This window comes from Pongo pygmaeus, chromosome 1, assembly GCF_028885625.2.
Source record: "Pongo pygmaeus isolate AG05252 chromosome 1, NHGRI_mPonPyg2-v2.0_pri, whole genome shotgun sequence".
Classification (NCBI taxonomy): Eukaryota; Metazoa; Chordata; class Mammalia; order Primates; family Hominidae; genus Pongo; species Pongo pygmaeus.
Window position 1 is genome coordinate 185,690,523 of NC_072373.2, and position 19,141 is coordinate 185,709,663.

Genomic DNA, 19,141 nt, shown 5'->3' on the forward strand with positions numbered 1-19,141 from the left:
GTGTGCTGGACCGCGTGTGTCTCTCGCCCTCGCCCGGGGCCCGGCCCAGTGCTGCCCTCTTTAGGGCCTGGAAGGAAGGCACAGTCTCGCGCCTGGCTTGCCTGGCCCGAGGGCTGCCTTGCCAGGTTTAGGAGTCAAGCAGAGCCTGGAATTTCAAGGCTTTTACCATGCTCCAGGCCACATCTTCCGCTACCCACTTCTACACTCTTGAGGGGCAAATTTCGGGTTCCTGCGGGGTCCCCAATTCCCTTCCTCTGAAAATACCCCCGGGCCTGGGTCAGCAGCTAGAGGCCAGAAAGTGAATGGGAATTGGATTTTCTTTTTTCTTTCTTTCTTTTTTTTTTTGAGACAGAGTTTCGCTCTTGTTGCCCAGGCTGGAGCGCAATGGCGCGATCTTGGCTCATCGCAAACTCTACCTCCCAGGGTCAAGCGATTCTCCTCCTCAGCCTCCCGAGCAGCTGGGATTACAGGCATGCGCCATCACACCCGGCTAATTTTGTATTTTTTTTTAAATAGAGACGGGGTTTCTCCATGTTGGTCAGACTGGTCTGGAACTCCCAACCTCAGGTGATCTGCCCGCTTCGGCCTCCCAAAGTGCTGGGATTACAGGCGTGAGCCACCTCACCTGGCCGGGAATTGGATTTTCTCAAACGCTAGACACCGGCAATTGGGCAGCTAATCTCTGGACCATGTGGACCTCTAGATCCCTGCGCAATGCCCACTCTTCCCAGGGCCAGAGACAGAGGCCCAGGACCACAGGCCTCCTGGCCTTGTCTCTCACCTCTCTGCCCTCCCTCTGTGCCAGCCAATCAATCATGCCATTCCTCAAAGATTTATTGAGAGCATCTGCTAAGTGCTGGACACTATCTGAAATAAAACTAATCAAGCTTGCAGCCCTAATTTAGTTTACATTCTGCTTGATGGAAACAGACAACAGGCAAGCAGATAAACACGGTAATTGCAGGCTGTGAAAAGTGCTATGAAGGAAGAATAAACAGAAGAGCAAATGAAGAGCCTACTTTAGAAAGAGTAGCCAGGAAAGTCAACAAATATTTGCTGAGTACCCGATTCCTGCCAATTTTATCTCCCAGATAGCTCTGATATATATCCCCTTGGCTCCATCTTCCCCTCACACCCTGGCCTGGGCCACAGTCTCTCTTGTCAGGATGATTGCCACAGCTCCTTGCTGCTCTCCTGGACTTTGGTCTCATGCCCATTTCATCTCCCTCCATATGCTGTTAGAGGGATCCCACCCAATCCCTCATCAGACTCACAAGGGCAAACTTCTCCAACCTTGTCCTTCATGACCACTGAAGGGAGACCCAGGACAGCCTCAGATGTGGAGAAATACTAGTAGCCAAAATGACTGAGGGGGAGGTGGGGATAGGGATAGGCAGGAAGACCCTAAGTGCCTGCTCAAGAGTCTGGTCTTTATTCTTATAGGTCAGCAGTCTTCCAGAGGGGAGATGGTGGTGGGGCTAGAAAGGACAAATCCCCAGGGTAAATGGATCTGAGGCATTTAGAGAGTCAAAAAGGCATATTCAATTTTTGCACCGTTATTTATTTTGTTTTGTTTTGTTGTTTGTTTTTTGAGAAGGAGTCTTGCTCTGTTGCCCAGGCTGGAGTGCAGTGATGCGATCTCGGCTCACTGCAACCTCCGCCTCCCTGGTTCAAGCGATTCTCCTGCCTTAGCCTCCAGAGTAGCCGGGATTACAGGCTCGTGCCACCATGCCCAGCTAATTTTTGTATTTTTTAGTCAAGACAGGGTTTCACCATATTGGCCAGGCTGGTCTCAAACTCCTGACCTTGTGATCACCCACCTCGGCCCTCCCAAAGTGCTGGGATTACAGGCGTGAGCAACTGTGCCTGGCCCAAAATTCATATATATATATATATATATATATATATATATATTTTTTTTTTTTTTTTTTTTTTTTTTTTTTGAGACAGTCTTAAAAAAAAAAAAGAATCTCTTGATCCCAGGAGGGGGAGGTTGCAGTGAGCTGAGATCGTGACACTGCATTCCAATCTGGCAACAGAGGGAGACTCCATCTAAAAAATAATAATAATAATAAAATAAATAAATTTGGGGGCTGTGCAGTGGTGGCTCACGACTGTAATACCAGCACTTTGGGAGGCTGAGACAGGCAGATCACTTGAGTCCAGGAGTTTGAAACCAGCCTGGGAAACATAGTGAAACCCCCGTCTCTACTAAAAAAAATGCAAAAATTGGGCCAGCTGCAGTGGCTCATGCCTGTAATCCCAGCACTTGGGGAGGCCGAGGCAGGTGGATCACCTGAGGCCAGGAGTTCGAAACTAGCCTGACTAACATGGTGAAACCCTGTCTCTAATTTTTTTTTTTTTTGAGACGGAGTCTCTCGCTCTTGTCGCCCAGGCTGGAGTGCAGTGGTGCGATCTCGGCTCACCGCAGGCTCTGCCTCCCGGGTTCACGCCATTCTCCTGCCTCAGCCTCCCGAGTAGCTGGGACTACAGGCGCCCGCCACCACGCCTGGCTAATTTTTTGTATTTTTAGTAGAGACGGGGTTTCACCGTGTTAGCCAGGATGGCCTCGATCTCCTGACCTCGTGATCCACCCGTCTCGGCCTCCCAAAGTGCTGGGATTACAGGCGTGAGCCACCGCGCCCGGCCAAGCCCACAGCACCCGGTATTCCCAGGCGTTCTCCCATCCAAGTACTAACCAGGCCCGACCCTGCTTAGCTTCTGAGATCAGACGAGATCGGGCGCGTTCAGGGTGGTATGGCCGTAGACCCGTCTCTACTAATAATACAAATATTAGCCTGGCATGGTGGTGCCCACTTGTAATCCCAGCTACTCAGGAGGCTGAGGCAGGAGAATCGCTTGAACCTGGGAGATGGAGGTTGTAGTGAGCCAATATCGCCCCATTGCACTCCAGCCTGGGTGACAGAGCGAGACTCTATCTCAAAAAAAAGAAAAGTTAGCTGGGCATGGTGGCAGGCGCCTGTAATCCCAGCTACTCTGGAGGCTGAGGCAGGAGAATCGCTTGAACCCAGGAGGCAGAGGTTGCAATACACCGAGATCACGCCACTGCACTTCAGCCTGAGTGTGACAGAGTGAGACTCCGTCTTAAAAAGAAAAAAAATACAAAATTTTTCGGGGCATGGTGGCTCATGCCTGTAGTCCCAGCTACTCAGGAGGCTGAGGCATGAGAATCACTTGAACCCAGGAGGTGGATGTTGCATTGAGCTGAGATCACACCACTGCACTCCAGCCTGGGTGACAGAGAGAGATTCTGTCCCCAAAACAAAACAAAACAAAAATTAGCTGGGTGTGGTGGTGCACGCCTGTAATTCCAGCTACTTGGGAGGCTGAGGTGGGAGAATCCCTTGAGCCCTGGAGGTCTAGGCTACAGTGAGTCATGATCATGCTGCTGCACTCCAGCCTGGGCGACAGAGAGCTTGTCTCAAAGATATATATAGGGCCGGGCACGGTGGCTTATGCCTGTAATCCCAGCACTGGGAGGCCGAGGCGGGCAGATCACCTGAGGTCAGGAATTCGAGACCAGCCTGGCCAACATGGTGAAACCCCATCTCTACTAAAATACAAAAATTAGCCGGGCATGATGGCAGGTGCCTGTAATCCCAGCTACTCGGGAGGCTGAGACAGGAGAATTGCTTGCACCTGGGAGACAGTGGTTGCAGTGAGCTGAGCTCATGCCACTGCACTCCAGCATGGGTGGTATAAAATATATAATAGATATTATATAAATAATGTATAATATATTGTATTAATAATATATAATATATAGTATTAATAATATATAATATATATTGTATTAATAATATATAATATATAGTATTAATAATATATTATGTATTGTATTAATAATATATAATATATAGTATTAATAATATATTATATATTGTATTAATACTATATTATATATAGTATTAATAATATATTATATATATTATATTAGTAATATATTATATATTATATATATAAAATATATATAATATATAATTCATATATATATATATGAATTTTGGTAGGGGCACAGTTCTGCCCATAATGGCCTCTTAAGTATATCACCAAGTCTAGCAAGCTCTAACACACTCTGTTTTTTGTTTTTTGTTTTTGACACAAGCTTTCACTCTGTGGCCCAGGCTGGAGTGCAGTGGCATAATTATGGTTCCCTGAAGCCTCGACCTCCCTGGCTCAGGCAATCCTCCCAACTCAGCCTCCCAAGTAGCTGGGACTACAGCTGGTGCATGTAGTCCATACCCAGCTAATTTTTTTTTTTTTTTTTTTTTTGAGACAGAGTCTCGCTCTGTCATCCAGGCTGGAGTGTAGTGATGCAGTGACAGGATGGCAGATCACTGCAACCTCTGCCTCCTGGGTTCAAGGGATTCTCCTGCCTCAGCCTCCCAAGTAGCTGGGATTACAGGCATGCACCACCACACCCAGCTAATTTTTTTTTTTTTTTTTTTGAGACGGAGTCTCACTCTGTCGCCCAGGCTGGAGTGCAGTGGTGCCATCTCAGCTCACTGCAAGCTCCGCCTCCCGGGTTCACGCCATTCTCCTGCCTCAGCCTCCCGAGTAGCTGGGACTACAGGCGCCCACCACTGCGCCCGGCTAATTTTTTGTATTTTTAGTAGAGACGGGGTTTCACCGTGGCCTCAATCTCCTGACCTCATGATCTGCCCACCTTGGTCTCCCAAAGTGCTGGGATTACAGGCATGAGCCACCGCGCCTGGTCTTTTAGACAGAGTCTTGCACTGTTGCCCAGGCTGGAGTGCAGTGACACGATCTCAGCTCACTGCAACCTCTGCCTCCCGGGTTCAAGAGATTCTTGTGCCTCAGCCTCCCAAATAGCTGGGGTTACAGGCCCCCACCACCACGCCTGGCTAATTTTTGTATTTTTAGTAGAGACGGGGTTTCACCATGTTGATCAGGCTGGTCTTGAACTACTGACCTCAAGTGATCTGCCTGCCTTGGCTTCCCAATGTGCTGGGATTACAGGCGTGAGCCACTGCGCCAGGCCAGTTGTTCATTTTTTCAACAAACGTTTTCTTGAGCAGCCTCTGTGTGTCAGGTCCTGTGCTGCACCCTGGAGTGACCTGTCAGTAGGACAAGGACACTGGACCGTAATTAGTGCTATAGTGGTGAAGACAGACAAGGTATAGGGGTGGCCTATGGGAGCCCAGAGGTGGGATCACACCCAGTTTGGGGAATGCATGTAGGCTGAGATTTCTAAGTTGAAACCTGAGAGCTGAGGAGGAGTTAGCCAGGAACAGGATGGACAGGAGGAGAAAGTATTCCAGAAGAGGAACCCTGTGCTCCTTGAGGCATGGAGTGAGAGCTGTTGGTCCTTGAAAAAACTGAAAGTTCAGAGTAGCTGGAGGAAAGGGGAAGGGTGACTGGAACAGTCCAGGGGCCAAAACTCCAAAGGCTTTGCAATGTGTGTGGAGGAGTGAAGGTCTACTTGCCCCTTCCCCAATTTGCCAAGTTCCCAAGCTGCCCTAAGTTTTGAATTTAGTGAGTTCAGGTGAAGTCTGACAATATAGCCAGGGAATGGGTCTGGAAAGTGGGAAGGAGGGGGCCAGGACAGGCTCCTTGGGAGAGAAAGCTGATTTGCCCTCCTGGCCTGGTTCCCTAGAGCCTCCTCTCCAAAGCTGAGGAGCTCCTGCCAAGCACGTAGGTGCTGAGCCTAAGACTGGGTTCCCTTCTCCTCCCAGGGTGGGATTTAAGGTTGAGCTCAGGCTATCTGATCCATGGCCATGTTATCTCTCTAATCTCTGCCACACAGGACCCTGACCAGGGGCCACCACTCAGGCACAAAATGAAATCCCATCTGGCCTTTCTTGCTGTTGTCCTGTGGCTTCCTCAACTGGCTGGGTGGGCCCACAGCCAGGCTGGGGCTGTGAGCTTATTCTCTTGTCTTCCTGTTCTCTCTGTCTTTTGTTGTTGTTTGTTTGTTTAGATGGAGTCTTGCTCTGTCACCCAGGCTGGAGTGCAGGTGGTACAATCACAGCTCCCTGCAGCCTCGACTTCCTGGCTCAAGTGATCCTCCAACCTCAGCCCCCAAGTAGCTGGGACTAGAGGCATGCGCCACCACACCTGGCTAATTTTTTGTATTTTTTGTAGAGAAGGGGTTTTGCCATGTTGTCCAGGCTGGTCTCGAATTCCTGGACTCAAGTGATCCCGCCTTGGCCTCCCAAAGTGTTGGGATTACAGGCATGAGCCACCGTGCTTGGGCCAGAAATTCTTGAGTGTCAGGTCACAGAGGCCAACAGAGGAGGGTCAAGAATGAGAGATGCCAGGTAAGGTTAGGACTTGGGAAGGGCTATTGGCTTCAGCAATAAGGAGATTGCAGGTGTCCTTGGTGGGTGCAGAGGTGGAAGGGATAAAGCCAACCTGAAATAAGAGATGTGCTGATAGCCACAGTAGCACTTCCCACTTACCTGGTGCTATTGTGAGCACTTTATCCTATTAACTCACCTAATATTCACAACCACTCCATGTGATAGGCATTATCATCCCCATGTCCCCATAGGAAATTTTTTTTTTTTTTTTTTGAGATGGAGTCTTGCTCTGTCGCCCAGGCTGGAGTGCAGTGGCATGACTGGGGCTCACTGTAACCTCCACCTCCCAGGTTCAAGCGATTCTCCCACCTCAACCTTCTGAGTAGCTGGGATTACTGGCTCCTACCACCAAGCTTGGCTAATGTTTATATTTTTAGTAGGGACAGGATTTTGCCATGTTGGTCAGGCTGGTCTTGAACTCCTGACCTCAAGTGATCCACCTGCCTTGGCCTCTCAAAGTGCTGGGATTACAGGCATGAGCTACCGCACCCGGCCTCTCATGGGGAATTTAAAAGGTTCAATGGCTTTCCCAAGGTCACAAAGCTTGGTGACTTTGGTGACCATGGTGAAGCATGGACTTGGGAACCTACGCAGTGTGGCTCCAGAATCCATTTCACTGCCAAGCCATACAACCACCTCTCAGCTGTGAGGAGGGGACAGGGGAATGGGTGGGCAGGACCAATAGGGAGGGAGAGGCAGAGCTGGAGGATAAGGAAAGGTGGGGCAGGTGATTTATGGGCTGAGTGGTTCCCTCTCCTGCACCATAAACAAAGGGACTGGTCAACAGCTGAGACGGAGATAAGGTGATTCAGGAGGTAGGGACTGGGTGGGTCTGGGGACCGCCCTCTTCCTCTGGCAGAGGCTTCAGGTCACGTACTTTTATCCCGGGCTCTGTGGGAAATTCACAGACCACAAGGCTGGGAACAAGCAGAGGTGTGAGGGCCACAGGTGCGGGTGGGGGTGCAGGATTGAAATGCAGCCAGCTGGTCTTCCTGGGGTAGAGCTGTCAGGGAGACACGGCCTGAGCTCCTGCACTCCCAGGACCTGGCTTTCCAAGTCCTAGAACATCTTTAAGTGGTAAGCAGCCCAGATGCTCTAGGAAAGCCACAGATCGGAGCATGAGAATGAACTGCCTGGCCATGATGCCTGAGGCCCAGTAGCTGGTGTCTCACCTTCCCCAGGTCAGGTCCTGGACACACACAGACACACACAGACACACACACACTCTTTCTCTCTCTCTCTGAGTCCTGTTCTTTCCTCATATTGACATGTCACATGGGAGACCTGGAAGGAGAACGTAACTCCAGTCAGGCCATGAGTAGTTTTCCAGATCTTGGCTCATATTGACATGTCACATGGGAGACCTGGAAGGAGAACGTAACTCCAGTCAGGCCATGAGTAGTTTTCCAGATCTTGGCTCATCTGGGAAATCTCACAAAATAGCAGGGGTGGGGTGGGGGATCAGATGTCTTTCATCTTAAAAGGGAAGAGAGAAATGGAGAACAAAAGAGGGGGTAGAGGGAGGTGAGAAGGAGGGAAGGATGAGAAGAAAGAAAGAAAAAGAAGCTTGCTTGGTTTCAAGCTTTTTCTTTTTCTTTTTCTTTCTTTGTTTTTGTTTTTGTTTTGAGACAGGGTCTCACTCTGTCACCCAAGCTGGAGTGCAATGGCCATATCATGGCTCATTGCAGCCTCAAACTCCTGGGCTCAAGTGATCCTCCCACCTCAGCCTCCCAAGTACCTGGACTATAGGTGCACACCACCATACCCAGCTAATTTTAAAAAATTTTTTGTAGAGACAGGTCACACTATGTCGCCCAGGCTGGTCTCAAACTCCTGGGCTTCAGTGATCCTCCCACCTCAGCCTCCCAAAGTGTCAGTATTACAGGCATGAGCCACTGTAATCTAGCTTTACCTCGATGAATCAGATTCAAAACCGTTCTCAGGTGTCTCATAGGCTAGAGGGGAGATCTCCCTGTAAACAGATCATAGGCCACTGTGATTAACCTGCTGCAACAGAGAAAACCCAGAGGGTTTTGAGGAGCAACCTGGGGAAGACCACAGAAGGCTTCCTAGAGGGTGCTCTGAGCCACACCTTGAAGGAACGGTTACAAATGAGCTAGGCATATACACCTACTATGCACTCACAAAAATTAAAATTAAAAAAAATTAAAATGAGCTAGGCAGAGGCTGGTGATGAGGGTAGAGGCGGGTAAGTCTCAGAGGGCCTTGTGTATCCAGCTTAAAAGCCAGGATCCAGCACTGTTTGGTCTGGGGCAGGTTAGCAGGACATGAGGAAAAGGTCTCTGCCTCTTTATTTCTCAGGGACTGTCTGGCTTGGAAGGCTTGGGAGGCAAGAGTGGACCAGTAGTAGGAAACCAAAGAGAACAGATTCAGATTTTCATAGTAACAGCAGCCCAAGCCAACCACCCACAGTGCTTTAGGCCGTAGGCATTGTTTCTGTGAATACTCAAAATTGCCCCATTAGGTTAGGCGTTCTTGATCCTGATTTGCAGAGGAGGAAACTGAGGTTCAGAGAGATTAGGTAACTTGCACAGTTACAAAGAGCTGGGATTCAGACCCAGGTCTGTCCAACTCCCAAGCCTGTGCTCCTAATCACCTCTCTATGCTTCCTCTCTTTAGGAAACTTGCAGAAGAGAACCAGCTCACAGTGTAGGGGGAGGAGCTTCCCAAAACAAGACAGGGGCAGGACCACCACCAGGGATTTTTCAGTGTTCACTTACATCAGCACTGGGAGGGTAAGTGAGCTGCCAATTCTCTTCCATTTTGAGGTTCTATTTCTTTTCTTTTTCGAGACAAAGTTTTGCTCTTGTTGTCCAGGCTGGAGTGCAATGGCATGATCTCGGCTCACCGCAATCTCTGCCTCCCGGGTTCAAGCGATTCTCCTGTCTCAGCCTCCCTAGTAGCTGAGCTGAGATTACAGGCATGTGCCATTATGCTCAGCTAATTTTGTATTTTTAGTAGAGACGGGGTTTCTGCATGTTGGTCAGATCTCGAACTCCCGAGCTCAGGTGATCCGCCTGCCTCGGCCTCCCAAAGTGCTGGGATTATAGGCATGAGCCACAGTGCCTGGCCTTTTTTTTTTTTTTTTTTTTTTTTGAGACAGTCTCGCTCTGTCACCTAAACTGAAGTGCAGTGGCACAATTTCAGCTCACTGCAACCTCTCCCTCCCAGGTTCAAGCAATTCTCCCATTGAGATTCTATTTCTTTTTCTTTTTCTTTTCTTTCTTTCTTTTCTTTTTCTTTCTTTTTTTTTTTTTTTTTAATTACCCAGGCTAGAGTGCAGTGGCACGATCTCGACTCATTGCAACCTGCGCCTCCCCAGGTTCAAGCAATTCTCCGGCCTCAGCCTCCCACATACCTGCTGGGATTACAGGTTCGTGCCACCACGCCCTGCTAATTTTTCTATTTTTAGTAGAGACAGGGTTTCACCATGTTGGGCCAGGCTAGTCTCAAACTCCTGACCTCAAGTGATCCACCTGCCTCGAGGCTGCCCAAAGTGCTAGGATTGCAGGTGTGAGCCACCTTGCCTGGCGGCCGAGGTTCTATTTCTATCGGCGCCTTAGGTATTACTTCCTCCAGAGGTGAAAGTGGCCACTCAAATCCTGGGCACCCCTAGGAGTCAGGATGTTGGACACAGGGCTTAATGGGGCCTGCACTCCTAGGCCTAAGCTTCCAGATCTATGGCTGTCAGCCCCGTGGCATGGATGGGGAAGAGCCAGACCCTGTACAAGAAGCCTGGGAGTGTGGCCAGTGCACAGGATGGGTCCTGGAGCTCATGCCTTTGCTAGGCCACTTACAGCCTTGGAAGTCCATCAGCCCTGGCTTTGAATCCTGCCTCCAACATGTTCTAGCTGTATGGCCGACTGCAGGCAAGTCATTTACCTCTTGGAGCCTCATCTGTGAAATGTGGATGATTGATTCCCTACCTCATGGGGCTGTGATGAGGATTTCATGAGATGATGACCTAGTAGTGCCCTTGGCATGGTTCCTGTCACTTAGTGCTCTGTGATCAGCAGCTGGTATTATTATAAGTTTATCATGCATCTGTCTTCCCACCTGAAATGTGGGACAATAACCCCTGTCATACTGGCTTGAAGGACATGGTGTCGTCTGTGTGAGCTGTTGGGTCAGTATAGGTGGCATTTCTGCCACTCAAATGCCAGCCCAACCCTACAGGGGTAGGGAGACACACCCAGTTCCCAGCACCAGGGGAAGCTGGATGACAGCTTCAATCCATCAATGATAGGCCTCAGTCCAGCCTAACTTTATGGACCGCAGAGGTACTTAAGTCTGTGGGGGTTGAAGTCTAGCCCAGTTCTTCTTCCACAGGGGCTGCTGCCCAGAGCAGGTAGGCAGGTATGGGATGAGGGTGAGAGTGCCCTGGGCCCTGGTAGTTCTAGTTAATCAGCTTCCAAAGCAAGGCCCCAAGGAATAGCAGTGGATTTGGGCTGGAGCTGCGTCTCCTGTCCGCAGCAGTTCAGGATCTGGTTATCCCTAGCCCTGCAGGCTGAAGAGGAGCTTGAGGAAGCCTCATGCATGAAGGGACACAGATCTCAGTTCTACCTTGTCCAACTCTAGCCTGGCTTTGCCCATGTACTGCTGAGTTCTGCAGGGGGTGGGGTGTATTTTTCTGCTCTGCAGGCTCCTACCCCCCTTGTCCACTGATGCAGGGTGAAGGCTGGGGTGTGTGAGACCAGAGTGGAAGGGAGGTTGTCTGGAGAACTAAACGACAGCCCTGGGGGCAACTCTTGTGACCTCCTGCCCCAGGCTCCCAGCACCATGACGGTTTCATATACTCTCAAAGTGGCGGAGGCCCGCTTCGGAGGTTTCTCTGGCCTGCTTCTCCGCTGGAGGGGAAGCATCTACAAGCTCCTCTACAAGGAATTCCTTCTCTTCGGGGCCTTGTACGCTGTGCTTAGCATCACCTACCGGTAAGGGCAGGGTCTTAGAGCTGGCGGAAGTGGGGAGACTGGGCCACCCACCTCCCTCTAACCCAAGCCTACACCTGCCTTCCCCAGGCTGCTGCTGACCCAGGAGCAGAGGTACGTGTATGCTCAGGTGGCCCGGTACTGCAACCGCTCAGCGGACCTCATCCCCTTGTCCTTTGTATTGGGTAAGGCTCCCTTCTAGTTTTCCCTGTGTCCTCCTCATTGTGTTCCCTGACCTCTGGGTTGGGTTGACATCTCCGAGGGTCAGAATTACCCAACAGATGGTGTGGTGACGCACCTGCAGTCTCAGCTACTCGAGAGGCTGAGGTGAGAGGATCGCTTGAGCCCAGGAGTTCCAGTCCAGCCTGGGCAATGTAGTGAGACTCTGCTAAAAAAAAAAAAAAAAAAAAAAAGAATTACTCAACACAGTGGCAGAGCCTGCCTGGTCAGCCAGAGAAGGCCCAGCAGGCACAGGAGCTGGGTGCTGGGTCCAGGACTTCCAGAGGGCAGGGCCCTATCACTTGCCGGACCCTCACTTCCAGCAAGGCACAAGACACCTGCTGGCCTCACAAGCCCACCCTGGGCACTGGAGGGGAGCTGGACAGAGGTGACAACCCCTTCCCCACCCTCCTGGGAAGCAGTCTCCTGGCTTTGAATTCCCACTTTCCCTCTGCTGAAGGAAGTTTGCCCTCCTCCCTCCTCCTGGCCTCGCACAGCAGGGCACTGGAGCTGAATGTTTCCTTCCCCCTGCCGCGATTCAACTGGCCTGGACCAGGCCCTTTGCTGGGGGAGGCGAGGCGCTCCGACCCCCAAGCTCTCCACCCTCCCTTCCTACTCCCTCTACCACGGCGGCCAAGCAGGTTTCTATGTGACTCTCGTGGTGAACCGCTGGTGGTCCCAGTACACAAGCATCCCGCTGCCAGACCAGCTGATGTGCGTCATCTCGGCTAGCGTGCACGGCGTGGACCAGCGGGGCCGCCTGCTGCGCCGCACCCTCATCCGATACGCGAACCTGGCGTCCGTGCTGGTGCTGCGCTCGGTCAGCACCCGCGTGCTTAAGCGCTTCCCCACCATGGAGCACGTGGTGGACGCAGGTGCGCTGCCCGCCGGGAGCCTCTGGGGGCCCGGCCCACGGCCGGATGCAGGTGCCTCCTCGGAGAGTCCTGGGAGCAAGGGCCTCCAGGGAAGGGTCTGGACTGCGACAGGAACGCGGAACCGCGAGTCCTGGGACAGCCGGTGGACGCGAGGGAGGGGAGCCAGACGGCGGGACAGCAGCCTCTCCTGGCGGCAGAGGGTGCAACTGCACCCCACCTGCTTTACCCCCTCAGGTTTCATGTCCCAGGAAGAGAGGAAAAAGTTTGAGAGCCTGAAATCCGACTTCAACAAGTACTGGGTCCCCTGCGTCTGGTTCACCAACCTGGCGGCCCAGGCCCGGAGGGACGGGCGAATCCGTGATGATATCGCTCTCTGTCTACTTTTGGAAGTGAGTGGGCCCCGGACCAAACCCATCTGCCCTCCTCCCTCTAATTTTAAAGATGAATAATAATTTTAGTACCTAACACTTGTATGGCACCAACTGTATACCCCGGCCTTTTGGAAGCCCTGTACCCGTGTTAACTCCTTCATCCCTTACAGCAACTCTTGAGATAGGTACTATCATCCTCCTTGCACAGGTGTGGAAACTGAGGCACAGAGTGGAAAAGAAATTTGCCTAAGTTACACAGCTAGTTAGCAGAGCTGGGATTCAAGCACCCCATCTTAATACACCTCTGAGGGCAGAATAAGAAAGAGCCTCCTGGCCGGGCCCAGGCCTAGTTTGTGCTGGGCACCCCTGTTCCTTCCTCACCTCTGCTGACTTCATGTTCCTGCTGTTCCCCCAGGAGCTGAACAAGTACCGAGCCAAGTGCAGCATGCTATTCCACTATGACTGGATCAGCATCCCCCTCGTCTACACCCAAGTAACTGCCTCTCCCCTCCCGAGTCCCAGTGCCTACTGTATGTCCTGTGCTGTGTGTGAGATGAGAAGAATTAGCAATGGTATTTGCCTGGCCATTTCAGTCCCCTGAGGCACTGGGTTCATCCTCAAAGCCTCCCACCACCCCCACCAAGGTGATCCTGTCCCCACTGGTACTGACACACCAGGATACATGTTTGATTACTTGTCAGACTTCCCATAGATCCCCCGAGGCAGGGGCAGCATTTCTTCTTGGCCCGCTGCATCCTGCACTGAGCCTGGCTCTTCCTTCTCCAGGTGGTGACCATAGCCGTCTACTCTTTCTTTGCCCTCTCCCTGGTTGGCCGCCAGTTTGTGGAGCCAGAGGCAGGGGCTGCCAAACCTCAGAAGCTTCTGAAGCCGGGCCAGGAGCCATCCCCAGCCCTGGGAGACCCGGACATGTATGTGCCTCTCACCACTCTGCTGCAGTTCTTCTTCTACGCTGGCTGGCTCAAGGTGGGCACTGCAGATGGGCATGCCAACCTGCTCTGTGGAGATGTGGGCACAGGGGCTGCCCCGACTTTGGGGAAAAAGAGTGGGGCTCTGAGCCCAGAAAACCCTGTCTCTGCCACCTATAGGTGGCTGAACAGATCATCAACCCATTTGGTGAAGATGATGACGACTTTGAGACAAACCAGCTCATAGACCGCAACTTGCAGGTGAGCAAGCATCAGGAAGGATCAGGAGTCCAGGGCAGCTCCTGGGCCCACTCTCCCGGTCAGCTCTCAGCCCCGCCGTGGGAAGGAGAGGAGAGGAGGATCCTTGTAACTTGCTGGTGGCCCAGGTGTCCCTGCTATCCGTGGACGAAATGTACCAGAACCTTCCCCCTGCTGAGAAGGACCAGTACTGGGATGAGGACCAGCCGCAGCCACCCTACACTGTGGCCACGGCGGCCGAGTCTCTGCGGCCCTCATTCCTGGGCTCCACCTTCAACCTGCGGTGAGTGGCTTGCGCCGGACCTGACCCGGCACGTGGGTCCTCGCTCAGCTTCTGGGGCACTGATGCCTCTGTCCCTCCCCGAGAGCCGATCCCGCGTCCCCGCTCCCGCCCTGTGCCCCGGCTTAGCCCGCCCTCCCGCCCGCAGCATGAGCGACGACCCTGAGCAGAGCCTGCAGGTGGAGGCGTCCCCCGGATCTGGTCGGCCCGCGCCCGCCGCGCAGACCCCGTTGCTCGGCCGCTTCCTAGGCGTAGGGGCGCCCTCCCCGGCCATCAGCCTCCGGAACTTCGGCCGCGTGCGAGGCACCCCCCGCCCCCCGCATCTGCTGCGCTTCCGAGCGGAGGAGGGCGGCGACCCCGAGGCCGCAGCCCGCATCGAGGAGGAGACGGCGGAGTCGGGGGACGAGGCCCTGGAGCCCTGAGGTCTCCCCTGCCCCCGCCCGGTTTCCCCCACCCACTGCCCTCCTTCCCTCCTGTGCCCGGTCCTGCCAGCCAGCTCTATTAGAGCAGCTTTTCCTGTGTGCCTTGAAGGCCAGAGCATTTAGGGACAGAACTTGAAAGAGAAGATGGCGAGAAGGGCCTGAGCCAGGGCTGGGAATGTGTCCACTTTGGTGGGAGAGAAGGTCGGATGTGTTGCCTGGGGGACGTGAAGCTAGAAAAATAAATGAGCCCAGGCATCAAGGGCTAGAGCCCAGGTGCACGGTTAGCTTCACAGCAACAGGGAGCTAGGCCAGTGGTTCTCAAACTTGAGGAAGGATCAGCATCACGGAAGGTCTTGTCAAAACAGTGCTGGGCACCACTCCCAGCATTTCTGGCACATTAGATTTGGGATGGAGCCCAGTAACTTGCATTTCTAACAAGTTCCCAGGTGATGCTGTACTGCTGGTCCAGGAAACACAATTTGAGAGTCATGTGAAAGGTGCTTGAAGGGGTATACCTTACCCTGGTAACCTTACTCAAAAGAGGGGTCAGTGTGTGCTGGGGGACTTTTGCCTTGTCTGTAATGTTCAAGTTTTTGTTTACATTGAGAATATATTCAAGTTTTTGTTTAGGTTTTGCTTAGTTTTTCTTTATATTGAGAATACATTTATTACTTGTGCAGTTATAATTGTTTAAAATTGAATTGGCATGCATGCAGTAGGATGAAGATGAAGGAAGGGTTTGGGAATCTGTCTTGGAGGCTGATTAAAGTCAGATGTGAAGGCAGCCATCCACCACCCACCCTAGAACTAGCATTTGCACTTCAGTGTGCCAAGCTCTTCTCCACTCCCACCAACCACACAGGGGTAAAAAGTACAGTTTATGGGTGGAAGCCTGGGCCCATCTCCATGGTGGGCCTGCAGTGCTGGGGGCACTCGGCTGATGTAAGTAAAGAGCCTTCTGTGGCCGGGTACAGTGGCTCACGCCTGTAATCCCAGCACTTTGGGAGGCCAAGGTGGTCGGATCCCAAGAGGCCAGGAGTTAAAGACCAGCCTGGCCAACATGGTGAAACCCTATCTCTACTAAAAATACAAAAATTAGCTGGTGTGGTGGTGGATGCCTTTAATCCCAGCTTCTTGGGAGGCTGAGGCACAAGAATTGCTTGAACCTGGGAAGCGGAGGTTGCAGTGAGCCGAGATCACTCTACTGCACTCTAGCTCTCGGTTACAGAGCCAGGCTCTGTCTCCAGAAAAAAAAAAAAAAAAAAAAAAAAAAAAAGTCTTCTGGAAACAGTCTGCCACAGAGCACTACATTGGAATTTTGATAAAACTATGCTCCTATACGATTCTTGCTTTCTAAATCCCAGTCTTCACCTAAAGAAATCAGTGAAGGCCAAAACTGAATATTAAGGCCACAGGATAAATGCCAGAACAGAGGAGGAAGACAGAGGCGGGACACTAGAGTGCAGTGAGTAGACTCCAGCCTCTGGCAGGGTCAGTTGACTGGATTCTAATGCTGGCTTTGCTTCTTTCCATCTGTATGTCCATGGGGTAGTGAATATTTCTTATTTATTTATTTGAGACAGAATCTTGCACTGTCACCCAGGCTGGAGTGCAATGGCCTGATCTCAGCTCACTGCAACCTCCACCTCCTGGGTTCAAGCAATTCTCCTGCCTCAGCCTCCTGAGTACCTGGGATTACAGGTGTCCACCACCATGCCCGGCTAATTTTTTGTATTTTTTAGTAGAGACCGGGGTTTCACCACGTTGGCCAGGCTGGTCTTTAACTCCTTACCTTAGGTGATCCGCCCACCTCAGCCTCCCAAAGTGCTGGAATTACAGGCGTGAGCCACCACGTCTGGCCAATAGTGACTATTTCTAAGCCTCAGTTTCCAAATCTATAATGTGGAGACAGTAGCACCCCACAATGATAGCCATTCATTCACAAGGTATTTGAGGGTTTTTTTTTTTCCTGCAGCTTTTACAAGCCTTGTTTCATGGTGAGAACGGTCATCTGTGAAGGTGGTAGAAATGGAGAATAGATGGATTTCAAGACTTTAGAGAAAGAATCCACTGGTTTTATGGACAGATCTTGGCTCACTGCAACCTCCACCTCCCCAGGTTCAAGAGATTCTCGTGCCTCAGCCTCTCAAGTAGCTGGGATTACAGGCACGTGCCACCACACCCTGCTAATTTTTTGTATGTTTAGTAGAGATGGGGTTTCACCACGTTGGCCAGGCTGGTTTTTGAACTCCTGACCTCAAGTGATCCACCTGCCTCGGCCTCCCAAAGTGCTGGGATTACAGGTGTGAGCCACAATGCCTGGCCAAACTTCAAATTTAATAAAGTCTCAAGACTTTTTCCCCAATTAATCTTGCATTATATTTGAGTACCCAGTATACGTCCATACACTTTTCCAGGTGCCAGAGACACAGCAGGAAACAAATATCCTTGTTTCCCTGGAGTACCATTCCAAAGGGAAAAGAGCAAACTTTGTCAGATTAAGGAATAAAGAGAAAAAATAGGCGAAGTATAAGACAGTTCAGAGGGGTGACTGTAACTTAGAATATTGTGATCCGGCAAGAACTCACTAGGGTGACATAGCAAAGACCTGGAGGGAATGAACCATGTGGGGGTTTTTTCTGTAGAAACAGGGTCTCATTTTGTTGCCCAGGTTGGTCTCAATCTCCCGGCTTCAAGCAATCCTCCTGCCTTGGCCTCTGCCTCCCAAAGTGCTGGGATTACAGGCATGAGCCACCATGCCCAGTGTCCAGCCCCAAGTGGATATTTGAAGGAGTGTGCCTAACAAAGGGAATAGCATGTGTACAGGTATGTTCAGTAAGCTAGGATGGTTGTGTGGCTGATGGAGGGAGTCACTATAGAAGGAGCTAGGTCACATCAAGTCATAATACTTGGTAAGGATTTTCATTGATGAGATAGGAAGCTGTTGCATTAAAAATATAATTTTGGTGGGGTGCAGTACCTCACGTGTGTAATCCCAGCACTTTGGAAGGCCAAGGCTTGAGGCCAGGAGCTCAGGATTAGCCTGGACAACATGAAACCGTATCTCTACAAAAAAATAAAATGATTATTCTGGGCCCTGCACCATAGCTGTAGTCCCAGCTATTCAGTAGATTGAGGCTGCAGTGAGGAATGATCGCTCCGCTGTACTCCAGCCTAGTGTGAGATCCTGACTCTTGAAAGGAACATGGCAGGTGGGGGCAGACAAGAGTTCAGTTTTGAAAATGTTGGCCTGAGAGCCCTATTACAATATCCAAGCACAAAGCTGGGCAAGTGGCTCACGCCTATAATCCCAGCACTTTGGGAGGCCAAGGCGGGTGGATCACTTGAGGACAGGAGTTGGAGACCACCCTAGCCAACAGTGAAACCCTCTCTACTAAAAATACAAAAAGTGAGCTGGGTGTGGCAGTGCACACCTATTAATTCCAGCTACTCGGGAGGCTGAGGCATGAGAATTGCTTGAACCCAGGAGGCAGAGGTTGCAGTGAGCCGAGATTGCACACCACTGCAATCCAGTCTGGGCAACAGAGTGACTATCTAAAAAAACCCAAAAAGCAGGCCGGGTGTGGTGGGTCACACCTGTAATCCCAGCACTTTGGAAGGCCGAGATGGGCAGATCACCTGAGGTTGGGAGTTCGAGACCAGCCTGACCAACATGGAGAAACCCCGTTTCTACTAAAAATACAAAATTATCTGGGCATGATGGTGCATGCCTGTAATCCCAGCTACTTGGGAGGCTGAGGCAGGAGAATTGCTTGAACCCGGGAGGTGGAGGTTGCAGTAAGCCAAGATCCCGCCATTGCACTCCAGCCTGGGCAACAAGAGCGAAACTCCGTCTCAGAAAAAAAAAAAAAAAACTCAAAAAGCAAACAAACAAAAAACCCAAGTGCAGGCCACCGGGTGCAGTGGCTCACGCATGTAATCCCAGCACCTTGGGAGGCCAAGGCGGACGGATCACGAGGTCAGGAGATCGAGACCATCCTGGCTAACACAGTGAAACCTCGTCTCTACTACAAACACACAAAAAATTAGCCAGGGGTGGTGGCAGGTGCCTGTAGTCTCAGCTATGGGAGGCTGAGGCAGAATGGCATGAACCCAGGACGCGGAGCTTGCAGTGAGCTGAGATTGTGCCACTGCACTCCAGCCTGGGCAACAGAGCGAGACTCTGTCTCAAAAAACAAAAAACCCAAGTGCAAAGCTGGGTGTGGTGGGTCATGCCTGAAACCTAGCACTTTGGGAGGCAAAGGTGGTAAGATTGCTTGAGCCCAAGATTTCAAGACCTGGGCAATGAAGTGAGACCCTGTCTCTACCAAAAAAAAAAATTTAAAAAAATGGGTATAGGCCAGGCACGGTGGCTCACGCCTGTAATCCCAGCACTTTGGGAGGCCGAGGCGGGCGGATCATCTGAGGTCAGTTCAACACCAGCCTGACCAACAGGGAGAAACCCTGTCTCTACTAAAAATACAAAATTAGCTAGGT

The 19,141-nt window shown here is 51.4% G+C and overlaps 1 protein-coding gene and 1 non-coding gene across 2 annotated transcripts; one reads left to right on the forward strand and one right to left on the reverse strand.

Moving 5' to 3' along the window:
• Nucleotides 1-2,650: 2,650 nt before the first annotated feature.
• On the reverse strand, nucleotides 2,651-2,769 carry LOC129022506 (5S ribosomal RNA). Its single transcript, XR_008496452.1, has one exon. It is a non-coding gene; the product is annotated as a 5S ribosomal RNA (ribosomal RNA).
• A 6,261-nt stretch (nucleotides 2,770-9,030) lies between these two features.
• On the forward strand, nucleotides 9,031-15,272 carry BEST4 (bestrophin 4). The gene is made up of 10 exons (XM_054490554.2): nucleotides 9,031-9,100; nucleotides 11,133-11,296; nucleotides 11,384-11,478; nucleotides 12,154-12,387; nucleotides 12,622-12,776; nucleotides 13,174-13,251; nucleotides 13,545-13,742; nucleotides 13,865-13,945; nucleotides 14,071-14,225; nucleotides 14,371-15,272. The coding sequence occupies exons 2-10, from the start codon at nucleotides 11,145-11,147 to the stop codon at nucleotides 14,642-14,644; spliced, it is 1,422 nt and encodes a 473-aa protein (XP_054346529.1). The 5' UTR covers nucleotides 9,031-9,100; nucleotides 11,133-11,144; the 3' UTR covers nucleotides 14,645-15,272.
• Nucleotides 15,273-19,141: the final 3,869 nt, after the last annotated feature.

Coding starts and splice junctions, on each gene's coding strand:
- BEST4 (XM_054490554.2), top strand. CDS start 11,145: ATGACGGTTTCATATACTCTCAAAGTGGCGGAGGCCCGCTTCGGAGGT. Junction 11,297..11,383: donor GTGCTTAGCATCACCTACCG/GTAAGGGCAGGG, acceptor TGCCTTCCCCAG/GCTGCTGCTGACCCAGGAGC. Junction 12,388..12,621: donor GGAGCACGTGGTGGACGCAG/GTGCGCTGCCCG, acceptor TTACCCCCTCAG/GTTTCATGTCCCAGGAAGAG.